General features: G+C 35.9%; 1 protein-coding gene across 19 annotated transcripts in view; it reads left to right on the top strand.

The window, feature by feature from the left end:
* EPB41L2 (erythrocyte membrane protein band 4.1-like 2) overlaps positions 1-12,608 on the top strand; it is a 210,635-nt gene that overhangs the window by 168,394 nt on the left and 29,633 nt on the right. For 7 of the 19 annotated variants that reach the window (XM_008574489.1, XM_008574488.1, XM_008574481.1 and 4 more), the window contains exons 13-16: positions 4,432-4,494; positions 6,422-6,568; positions 7,857-7,958; positions 11,482-11,649. The exons of 4 other annotated variants lie outside the window; for them this stretch is intronic. In XM_008574489.1, coding sequence (XP_008572711.1) covers positions 4,432-4,494; positions 6,422-6,568; positions 7,857-7,958; positions 11,482-11,649 — 480 coding nt within the window. Of the gene's footprint in view, positions 1-1,518; positions 3,363-4,431; positions 4,495-6,421; positions 6,569-7,856; positions 7,959-8,948; positions 8,980-11,481; positions 11,650-12,608 lie in introns of those variants that run through there. 8 more of the 19 variants (XM_008574484.1, XM_008574492.1, XM_008574482.1 and 5 more) reach the window with 6 other exon arrangements.

The following is a 12,608-nucleotide window of genomic DNA, read 5'->3' as shown; positions in this document are numbered from 1 at the left end:
ATATTGATGTAATTTTCCAATTTTCAAATATGTGTAGGCTGTTGGTAGTTTGGACTGTGGTCTCTAACCTTTTTTGAATTGTTGTTCCAAGCAAAATATTTCAACGTGAATTATATTAATGCAAGTAAGTAATTTACTGACCTTTTGGACTGTTTTCATAATCATCTAATGAAATCCCCCAATTATAAAAGCTATAATGGTTTGAAATTTATATTTGGTTTGCTACAACTAAATTTCAAAGTGTAGTCTGTCTTGACTATTTTAATTATGTTGACTTTTATTTTTGACATGAACAAAGTAGTCTATGAAATTTTATTTTTCATTAATAATCTGTAACTGACCAAGAAATTCTTAAGTGAAGGGTAGTTGTTTTGTGAATAGTGCATGAGAAGATGGGGTATTGCTTTTGGCTTTATTTTGTGCATATGCCATAGTGAATGGAGAAGTAACCTACATTGTGTTCTCATATTTGTCACTGTTATCTTATGTGACCTTGGGCAATAATGTCACTTTGATATTGATTTGAAGAGCCTTTGAGTTCTTCAAATCAGTTTTTCATATCTGTACAAAGCAACTTTTCTACATGTAACATTGAAAGTAAACATGAAAAAAAAAATGAAATCTTCCTATCAATTTATAATTTCTAAATTTAACTGAAAATTTTATAGACACGCAGCATGAATTTATAAAGAACCTGCTAGATGAAGTCGCTGCCAGTGTCTCAGGAATTCCTGCACTGGTAGTCTCTAAGGCTCAGCATGGAAGAAGTATCAGAGACCATGTGGGCCCTGTCTTATTCCACAAGGACAAATGCTTCATATAGCAGGTGACATCATATCATTCGTATTCTGTTGAATTTGTGGCTGTCATGTTACAAAATTATTGGGTTGAAAATTATTTAGTTAAAAATAACGGAAATTGTGTCAAACAATGTATGCTTCAACTGCTGAGAAGTTATCAGAATTTATGCTACCAAGGCACACAGGAGGGTGACTACTTACATTCGAAACAGAAGAGCTCAGTATTTCAGAACATCTCTGCTCCATTTTGTCTAGTTAACTTGACACATCTAGTTATTTAAAAAAAAAAAGAAAGAAAGAAAAAAGAAAAAGGTTTTGTCTTTAAATTCCAGAGGAAATTCTGCGTGTCTTTAGCAAAGGACTGGGTGTGCTACCATTTTTGCTAATGCTTTGAATGTCTTTCAACAACCAGGTTTAAAAGTAATCAGTGCTGTTTGAGTTTTCATAGGATCTGTTTGTAACCAGTTTGAAAATGATAAATAAGTTGATACCTATAAATTTTATGTGATGAAAGTAGCCCAGTTTTCCTCTTTAAAAATGAATTATTTAATTCATTGTCTAACCATACTGTGTTAATATGATCCCTACTTAAGAGTAAAAGTTTTCACTAACTACCTATTTCTTCTTTTCTCCTCTTTCTCTCCTTGCATGTATTTTTCCTTTGAATGTATTCGTTGTGTAATTTCATATTCAATCATGGGTTTGCTCTTGGGAATAGACTGTTTCCATGTGCCCACCTTCACCACTCATCTGCTGTACTTCATCTTTTTCCCCAAACCTAATGTCAGTCCCTGAAATGGACTTGCTTTCAGACATTTCAGAGGAAGACCCCTTTGGGGAGGCTGACCAGATCACACTAGACAGCTTAGAGCTCCTTTCCACAGGCAAAACATCAGAGCAGGACCCGGAAGTCGCCACACTTGATTCTGTCTTGGATCCTGTTGTTCTTCCTCAGCCTGGCTGTCCTTCTCCCATCCACGAGAAGACTCGTAAAGTAGCTGACCACAGCAATTCTGAGTTTGGTTACTTCTCCTTCATTTTCTGCAAATGTTTCTGCTCTAGCTTCCCCTCCCTTCTTGATGAAGATGGATATCTTGCTTTCCCCAGCCTCCCCAAGGTCTGGGTCTCCTTCCTCCCTCCTAGTGTTCAGCACTATGTCCCTATCACATCCCCTTCATTCATTCCTTCCCTTATCCTCATCTTTGGGCTACTTCTCTCTGCTTCTCAGTCAGTTCCTTTTTCTCTCACCGTCTCCCTTCCTCTGGCTCTATCCCTCTGCTATCTGGAGGCTAAAGCCACCTCCTTTGATGTTTCTTATGACTGTGACTTGACTGACAGAACAGAGGAAGAGGAAGTAGTTGCTGGCACTCCTACGTAAGCTTCAATTTGTGGAGTCAACAAAATGACACTTCATCTTACACCCTTTCTAATATGGAGTGTAAATATGTGCATAAGTTTCACCACTGATTACCCTCAAAAATGGTATTATCTGCGTATTTTCGCACAGTACAATGTTTTATTTAGTGCATGAGAAATAGGTGTAGACACTTCTCAGTTGATATCCATTGACCAGGTCCACACATTCTAAGTTGAGAACAAAATTATAGGATTATTTTATAAATATCTGGTTCATACTAGATTTTAAGCAAAAGGAGTTGGGGGGTAGGGAGAACCTGTGTTGCCCTTAGTAATCCATATCGGGTGTTTCCATTTTTGCAGACAATTATTAATGTTGTTCGTTTAGGATAGAACCTTTTTGTTTTGATATAGAGCTTACGATGCAGTGGACATAACTAACTGATGTGTATTTTTAAAACTCCTTAGTAGTGTTATTTCTCTTGTTAGAAATCTCATCTTGTTCTTGTGTTTATGAGGATGTATCTGTAACTTTTACTCATATTTTTAAGTCTAATCTCAGAAACTCCTTGTCTCTCTCTATTATTGTAGCATTTGAGGCCTGATGAATTTGAAGTAGTGTGTTTTTCCCTCCGACCCTAAATCGTGTAATTATTTCAAAGTGTTACTGTTTGTCAGGTGTTTTATAAGGAAGATTCTGTTTTATTAACAAATGTGTGTGAAAAATGAAACATGGCTTTTTGAAAATTTTGACTATATAGCACTACGGCTGGACCTCCTAGTGCTTTTTTATTTAAAATTAGGTGTCTGGTAAGGCTATTTTTTCCAAGTATACTATTTCTGCACCACTAAGTCAATATTAACATGTGCAGTATGTTTTTTATTATTTTGCTAAATGTGGTCTGGTGATTGAGTGTCTCATATCCTGTGAGTACTATCAATACATAGAGTAAATCACAAAATTTAGAACAAAGCTAAAGAAAAATAAGATGATAATGCAATGAATATGCTTTGTAGGAGAAACCACAATTCTTAAAAATTGCCTCAGGAATACCAGAGATCAACCTTTTAGAGAATTAAGTGTTGACAAAGGAATTGGGACATGGTTCTTGAATGGTGGTATCTCATTTTTCGATTCTGATAAAGAGTCTGACCTCCCTACTTGTCTCTAAAAAGTACTGTGAATGGTTTACAAAAAAAAAAAAATCAGCATTTTGAACTCTCAGATATGACACTATCATCCCAGTAAAGAAGGAAAAGAATATATGGTATGAATTAACATGTAAGAGTTATACTATTTTTCTTTGCTATCAGAATCAGTATTTTTTATTCTTGCCATTCTTTTCCTTGAGTCAAAATGCTAGCTTTAAATTTCTAAATTCATTAGATATTGAGAATTGTCCAACCATGAAAAACTGTTCTGATTTAAGGAATTTTATGAAAGAAAAGTGTCTGTATTTCAAAGATTATTTTTAAATACCCACCATGGAAAGTATCTAAATAAACCAATATTCCCCTCAAGGAAAGAAATCCACGTTTAAAAAACTGAACAATAAGGTGAACATTTGTTCCTGATATGAAGCCAAAGACAAATTTTACATCATTATACCTTGCCCATCACTAGCTGATTTAGACATTTCAAATGAGAACAGATGGAATTATGCCATTTTTGCACTCTCATATTTTCATTCCTGGGTAAAAAGAAAAAAAAAAAGAAAAATTCAAAAGCAGAGCATCATCTAGGGACTGAGAAAGAGTGAAGCTTCCATTCTCCATTCCACCTTTGCAAAGGATCATTTCCATCATTTGTACAACTCTGTAGGTGAAGAAAGACCAAAGTGACTTAACATTCTGCATCTTCTGAGGGCCACACAATAAAGGTTGGTAATGCTGGTTCACCATTTAAGTGCAAATACAGCTTCTTTGCGCTGATGGTAGAGTTTCCACTAATCCTTCCCTTCTTTCTGGCCTTCTGCTGTGTGACTTTCAGGCGAAGATGGAAGAAGAAGAAACACAGCTGGAGGAGGTGGCTGTTTTCTCCCTGAAGTTAAATATCTTGTGGCTGCTGCCTGCCATTATTATTGTCAGGGGTGGGGGTGGGGTGCACTTTCAGGGTTTATTTGTGAGTTTTGTTTGTTTTGGCTTTAAGTTCTTAGGATTTTTATTCCTCTTTTATTTTAATAGACCGTCAAACTCTGGGTTGTTTCTGATGCTTGCTGATTGATACACTTATGTTTATTTGCCTTTCCCCCCTCTGTGTGATTTAATTTCACAGAAAAATTCCTTGAGAGTAGAAGGGGATAATATTTATGTCAGACATAGCAATTTAATGTTGGAGGTTTGTATAATCTAAGACAACAACTCTGTCCTAATGGCTGCCAGGCTGCTGTGGACGGGAGGTCACGCCCAGGCTGGCTGGCAATTCTCTTTTCAAGCACAGTGCATGAGATGCATGGGGGAAATTCTGCTCGGGAGTGCATGTTATCAGTTTGACTTTGTTTCTTTAGAGTGGCTTAGGTAGGAGTATATCTACTAGAAGTTCTCAAAGTGACAACTGGGGGAAAAAAAAGGTCTGTTCAATCAAATGAGTGAAGTTTTTACCCACTCATCATGAAGTTGTTCTATAAATAAACCTGTTCTCTCCTAGTGGGTTATCTTTAAGGTACAGAACCTGAAATAACATGATCCCATCCTTAATATATATTAACCAGAACAGATACTTATTGATCTAGCATTAAATCATTTGACTGTCTGTCTACACCCTTTCTCTTTTTTTTTTTTTTGGCCAAAATCTATGTGATTAAGAATGTGGTCCATTTAAAGTACTCTGAGAGTATGCTAATTAATGGAATTGTTTTGATTAGAAAGAACAAGAAAGAGAGAGAGAAAGGAGAAAAAGAAATCCCAGCCACCCAATTAGAAATGTAAAATATGTTCCCTGTGTCACGCGAGAACATTTTTTTCCTTCTTATTTTAGGGTAGTATGTGGCAGTGTATTCAGTGGAGAATTGGAGCTCTCAGTAATCTGACTAATCTTTTTGGTTGCTTTTGGCAGCTTTGATAACTGTTGGAAATGTATTTTTGCTTAACTTACTAAAATGCTGTAAAGTGTAATAAATAACATTGCTCTGGACAAATGCAAGAAATGTGCCTGATCTCAAGCCACAGTCATTTTCCCATGCCATGCAAAGATTTTTACATTTTCATGAGTTTTTGCAAATGGCTATAGAAGCTCATAGATGAGCTACTATGCTTGTGCATGAATATGGAATATCTACTTTTATCAGATGCATGACATATTCCTCTGGGAGTGGGACAAAAGCTATAATCCACAGGTAGCTCCATGATTTTTAAAATGTAGGAAAGCATTAAAGTTGAGTTAAAACCATTTCCTGAATACTAATTACATTTTATTTTACGATTTATCAGAGCCAGTCTAAAAAACCACACAAATACCATTTATCAGTAAAATGTACCATTCACCATCAATCGACCTGGTAGTTTTTCTTGCATTTTTGCTTATATAGGACCATTTGGCACATTGGGTGGCTGGGCCCCAATTTTGTGCTTGGAAAGTACATGGGACCAGTATGTGGTTTCTTTATTTTTATGGAGAGGCCAAACAGAAGCAGCCTCTGGAGGCAGTAATTTTTATTCCTTAAGGATTAAAAGCCTCCACTGGAATTTCCTGGGTCATGGGGTGTGGGGAGTCAACCTTGGTTTTTTGTTTTTTTTTTTTTTTACCTTTTTTTTTTGATGATCCTGGACTGGCTTTTCTTCAGGTTAAGTGCTTCTGTGTCCACCTTTTCTCTGTTTTGTACTTGACTAATTATGTTCACAGAATGCAATTTTAGTAATAGCCCTAATCAGAAAAATAAATTTGCTGGAGCAAAGTTATAGGCTGCATTTGAAATCCAAATATTAGAAAGAAGGATTATTAGCCATTTTGATGATCAGATCCGTGGTTTCCTTTTAATAATACAAATAATTATTCCTTTAAAAATTCTAAACAGAAGAAATTAGAACTCTTTAAAATATGAATCATAACAATACATGTTGGCTTTATTTTCAAATTTTGATGAACTCATTAAGATTATTTATAGGTGATAATATGGCTTTTGAGACTTGGCATTTTTCTTGCTTTATTATGTTTTTTCAATCATAAGTTTGCATTGTCTTATTTTTTGGTTTTATTTTTTATTTTTGTCCTACTGGGCTTTTTTCCTTTTGGATTTTTCCCCCTTTGTTACGTTACATATTGCTAGGACCTGGATAAGGCCCAGGAGGACGTACTGAAACATCAGGCTAGCATTAGTGAACTCAAGCGCAATTTTATGGAATCCACACCTGAGCCGCGCCCTAATGAATGGGAAAAACGACGTATCACACCTCTGTCCCTACAGACACAAGGGGTATGTCACTAGCTATTTGTTGGTTATATGTCTCACTCCAGCTGTTCAGTAAAACTCAGGCTGTTAATTTAGTATGTTGATTCTTGCAAAGTTGCAAAATGTTCCATTTAATTTTTTTTTTTTTTACATAACTGCTAACACTTTTTAAAATACTAAATATTTATTAACAATGTGATACTTATTGGCTTAGTTCTTAGGTAAGTTGTATGAGTTTCAATATACTTTTGAAATACTTTGAGAATAATTTCACTAGTTTATTCAGGTAAATGGATAGTATTGAATTGTCATATAGGACAACTTAGAAACTGACGTATTGACAGTTATTGACATCTGAGATAAGGAAGTTTACTTAATAATTGAAGGAATGTAGACCATGATTAGAATGGCTTAACGTAATTACTGTCAGATAATGACAGGATAAACTTAGCTTTCAAGACTGATGAGCTCTGTTGAAAACTTGCAAAATGTTAAATACAGCTTAAAATCTTAGCTTTTTGTTACTGAAATGTAGAATAATGTTTTAAGAGCATTTTCAACCATAATGTTTATCCACACTTATTTTTTCCCCATGGTTGACTTTTTCCCACCACTGGTATAAGTATTGCCTGTATTATCAAAATATTTCTCCATTTATTCCCATCTACATGTGTTCCATTCTCATGCTCCCAAATCTCTTGTTATTGACCAGGAACTTCCATGGGCTCATTTATCATACTTGAGGAGACAGTGTTCATGCTATATTTAATCTGCAGTTTTTAAAATTGTATAAAGATGTTACACTACAATTTCATTATTTCCCTTCAGTGTCTAGTGTGGCTTGAACATTGCCAAAATATAGACATTTGATTTAGATATTCTAGTGCTATTTTTATTCACCTTTCCTTAAAAAACAAAGCTATTGGTCGCTTTAAATTTTAAAGTTCGTGACACTGGAAGGAAAATAGCTCTTTAAGAACGGATGAGCAAAAATTATTACTGAACTGAAAAACAAAACTTAACATATTAAGATTTAAAATGCTACTCATGGTAGGGTCTTAAGAGTTGGATACAACTTAAATTCTTATTTTCAGATTTTCTGAAGAAGATAATGTCACTTTCAGCGATCTACTGTAGAGTGTTGTGTTTTCTGGAAAAACTGTCTGATGACATGCTAAGGTTTTGGCCTTTCTTTATGTGCCTCTTCAGCTGGTCTGTTCCATTGACTCACATGGTTGTTTGATGTTTGTGTTGCTATAGGTGTAATGTATGTGTCTTATTTGTTGACTATGTCTATTGTTTAAAACAATAGAGAAAAGGAGACCATCTTTTCAAGGATATTTTATCCATGAAGGAGAAGTACCTGATGGCAGCAACACGGACAGCTGAAGAAAGAGCTCAGCAGGCGGACAAGGTGTTCACCTTGGCATCCTTGGATCTACCCCTGCTTTCTCCCCGTTTCCTTGTATCTTTGTCCCCAGCCATAAGATATTCCTTTTTTATTATGTCAAACTAAAATTTTTTTGAAATGATTTTTTCAGTGTTTTAAAGTCAAATTCCATGTATTAGAAGCATAGAATAGTTGGGTGAGAAACACCATATTGCAGCAGCACCCCACTTGAAAATTCAAAATTTGAAATGCAGAACTATCACCCAATTTAGGTGATAAGTGCTCCGTAATTTGATGTATGTGGCTGACAGTTGGGAAACTGATTTCATGTGAAAATGCACTGTTAGTACAATTACGCACACTGTGGTGCTCAAATAACACATTATATGTGCTTTAGGTTACTAGTTTACTAATCACATATGGTAATCTTTTGAATTTTCATTTTTAAGATTTTTAATAGGACAAAAGAGTTTGGTGCACCATAGCAGCCCCTCAGATCTCTCTCTGTGCTCCTGTGTATATGAAATATCTGACATTAGTGAGGAAGGTAGCCTTCCGTTCCTTTTACATTCTCATTCTTCTATTTCTACTGATTTTGCTTAGCCAGCTGGTCAGCCTGCTATTTGCCAGGACAGGAGAGCTTAGAGTCTAGTGCAGGAGATAGACAGCAGGCATGTAAATTAGCAATTAGAGAATTTTGGGGTACTAAGAAGTAAGTGTTAAGAAACTAAAATACAGTGTTGTGTTAGGGGGATTGGGAAGGCTGCTTTGCCATTGTGGTCGGGGGAGATGACATTTGAGTTGAGACCTTAAGGAGGTAGAGATTTTTCCATGTGTAAGAAAGAGCGAGGGTAACAGCCTCAAGGCAGGAACTAGTTTAAGGAGCTGAAAGATCAGCTGTCAAGGGCTTAGTGAACAAAGGGGAGCACAGAGGAAGGAAAGGTCAAAGAAGTCAGACCTTAGATCATGTCAGGGTCTTAAAGGCCATATTAACAGTTTGGAATTGTATTATAGGAGTGATGGAAAGCCATTGGAGAGTTTTAAGGTGAGTGGTGACATAATCCCATATCTGCCTAACAGTAATCCCCCTGGCACTGGATGAGAAATGGATTATAATAGGTGTGAATGACAGCAGAGATCAGTAATGAGGAAAATGTTTCCTTCTACAGAGCAGATTTTGTTAATCAGAGAGTATTCATCAGAATGCACAGTGGGATGGGGGAGGAGGCAAAATAAATGGAAATTCCCTAAAGGAATTTGAGCTCTAGTGGAGATGAAATATTTTCAGAACACTGAAAATGAAAAAGATAATATCATAAAGCTAAGCCAAGTGGCATATTTATGTACTTTAAAGTTTAGCCTGAAATCCAAAGCCAGTTAGACTGTGTGTAATGAGGACTTTAATATCACGTGCTTTGAAATATTACATATTTTTGAAAACCTATCCTCCAGAAGCAAGTTGAATGGTATCGTTTGATCAAATTTAAAGTGATGTTCTTGGGTGCTTTGCAGTAGGAAACTTAGGGATTTTGGTGAAGATGTTTAAATTTATTACCATGATTTTTCTGGATCTTGCTTTAGGAGTGTACAATATAAGATATCTTGTTATGGAAGTTACACTAAAGTGATGTTACATGAAATTTAAATCTGGAAAAGCTCCTGAATGGTTTATCTGTACTTGAAGTTACTGCTTCAAGTTTCTGTTTTTTCCTCTCCAACACATGAAGGAAAATATATACTTATCTGACATACATATGGATTGTTATAACTACAATCATCCATTCATATATTCACCAGCAAATATTTATTGACCACCTACATTGCATCTCCCCCCCCCACCCCCTTCAAATAACGTATCACTGCTGTTAGTTGAAAGTATGTGAGCAGTTGAGTCTGCTGGACTATTTCGACTTTATCAGAGTACTTTTTCAATGTCTGTCTGTTGCCTTCATTTTGCTACTGGTTTTGTAGGGTTTCTTGTTTATTTTTGAATTGTAATCGTTATTAAATGTAAAATAAGAAATAATGCGTAAGTGTATAATTTGACCAAATATTCCAGATTCATATAATATAGGTTTTATTAAAAAGCAATAGTTTCTTCTTTAGAAAATAAATACATTGAACTTTCAAAATGGCTTCAGTTTGAACGTGAAAATTTTGAGAGTTGAGCAGAATATTGGAAACCAAGTCATTTAATCTTTAATGGGTAAATAACTCTACTGTGTATCCTTTTATGTATTGTGAGAATTATGACAAACTTGTATAAAATATTTTCATGAGTCTAATAGACATTACATAGACTTTAGTTTTAAGGCACTTTTGAAGTTATTTTATTGAATAATTATATGCATGGTATTTATTTAACTCTCCAGTGATCTATCTCTTACTGGGAAAGGCACTGTCTCTACTTACCCTACCCCTAAGGATGGTGTAGCTATGGGGATTAGAATTGAACTGAATTAGTCCAGAAGCGTCTGTTTTCTCTTCTGAATATTGCAAGTGCTTCCCCACCTCATGCTCCTCACCTTACCCTTCAGCTCACTGTCTGAAGGGGTAGCTCAGAAATGCTGTTTATTTATTTTTCTTTAAGATCTCTGAAGAGTGGGGTTATTAGGAATTATCCTCACATACTTCTGACATGATGGTAGCTTCTTGGTGACTCTTTACTATTGGTATTCCATGTTTCTTAGACCATCGCCAGCCTTCCTCTTGTCCCTTGAGGCAGATTAGGAACTGTTTTTTAAGGACTAGAAATGTGAAGGTTAAATTTGCCTTAATGGTTTTTAAGGGACAAATGATTTTCACATTGCTCACTGAGTTTTCACCCGAGTTTGTCTTTCTATTTTGAATTTTTTTTCTTTACCTGTTACTTTTTGCCAAAAAAAAAAAAAAAAGTACTATTCATACTATTCATTCTGTGGCATATTTTGCCTGTATGATGGAGTTAATGTGGATTGCTGTCAGAATGTTTGTCGTATAGACAGTTAAAGTGGTATGGAGAAGGACAGCAATCTTAGGAGATGGAGTGGTTAGGGAAGGCCTTCCAAAATATATGGAATATTAAAGTGACTTCAGAGAGTGGCAAAATTTGAAAGTCCCAGAGTGCATCAGGAAGGGCATTGGAGGCAGGAGGGGGTAGGATCACACAAGCTCTGATACAGGAATAAGTATTTCCAGTATAGAAGCCACTAAAGAGGCCGTTCTGTGCAAAAAGAGGCCAAGGAGCTACCTTGGGCATACATGAGATAGTGTTTGATGAGTGGGTAGGTTATGCTCAATTTGTGATAAAGTTTTAGTGATAAACTAAGGAGTTTTAGCTGGTTTCTGTAGGTTACAGCTATCAAAGATTATCAGGCAGGGTGGAAAGCTGGCATTCAGGCAAACCTCCACATGAGCCTGCTACAAAATCTTTCAGAATTCTCATCTTTCTTTCATTTTATGCTGTTCTGTTATTCTTTCTGTGTAACCTTTCCTTTCTTCCAATAGGTCACTGCTGTTGTTCTGACTTACTGTTAATTCTTTGCTCTTCCTTTTCTGACCTTTCTAGAGCCTAGAAGAGGAGATAACATCAATTTTGTTTAGTGAAAAGGGCTTTTCTGATAGCGTGAAAGCCCCGTTCCCTTCAGCCACCACTTGGACAGCAGAGGGCGCTGTTGTGAACGCTAATGCACCTCCTGAAAAGCTTTCTTCCTGGCCCTTCCCACCCTTGCCTGAGGTGCATTTTACTTTGTTTCCCGTTACTAAAAGCCACATCTAAGAGTAATTTTCATTTTTTGAATATTCAGGCACCCTTCCCTACAGTGCTTTCATTGGTGAAATTAACTCTTCCTGGGAGAAACTTTCAAGAAATAATGACTGCATTTGGACATGAGGAAATATAGATTGGCTGTTTCTCCTGCTTCTTTTGGGGGGAAAAAAATCTGCCTAAATTCAGAGAATTATTTAAACCATTAAAGCCCAGAGTCAGAGTTGTTAAGCAGAAGAAAGCCCTCAACCAAGTAGAACTTTGCAGAGTTCAAATTTTCAAAACCTCAAGTTTCAGGCATCTTCTGATGGCTTGTTATTTTAAAAATTCTGTTTATATGGAAAAACTAGAGGTGCCTGCTATACTCAATGAAATAATTGGTTTTGAATGACCGTAAGAGATTCCCTGAACTTGGGCAGAATCCATCTGGTCGTTTGAGGTTAAGTAGTAGTAGTAATAATAATAATAATAATAATAATAATAATAAAAATATTCACTGATCTGTAATAATAAAATATCTGTTATAGAAATGTTCTGGTCACTGGATATCATTACTTATAAAGAAGTTTATAAATAGTTATAGTTAAATATTATTTGTTTATCAAGATCTAGCATTTTTCAGTTTTTTGAAAACCCAGAGGTTGTGGATATTAAAGCTGGAAGAATGACTCTTGTTCTGTCAGTAACATGATTTCCCTGGTATTAATTTTGAGAAACAAAAACATACCTTTATGATGCATTTAAGAATAACAGGGCAGATAAGAGACTTAGTAAGAATATGTTGATAGGTACTGCAGAGAAGTGTGTCATATTAGGACCTTTAGCTCATGGTTGTTCATGTTGCTGGGGCAGATGAACATGAACTCCTGCCATCTATTATAGGAAGCAGTTCCAGTCCAGTTAGCACCTCGACACCTTCAGAACAGTTA

This window comes from Galeopterus variegatus, unplaced genomic scaffold, assembly GCF_000696425.1.
Source record: "Galeopterus variegatus unplaced genomic scaffold, G_variegatus-3.0.2 Scaffold1053, whole genome shotgun sequence".
Lineage (NCBI taxonomy): Eukaryota > Metazoa > Chordata > Mammalia > Dermoptera > Cynocephalidae > Galeopterus > Galeopterus variegatus.
The sequence above is the reverse complement of the archived record's forward strand: the minus strand, read 5'-3'. Positions and strand labels throughout refer to the sequence as shown.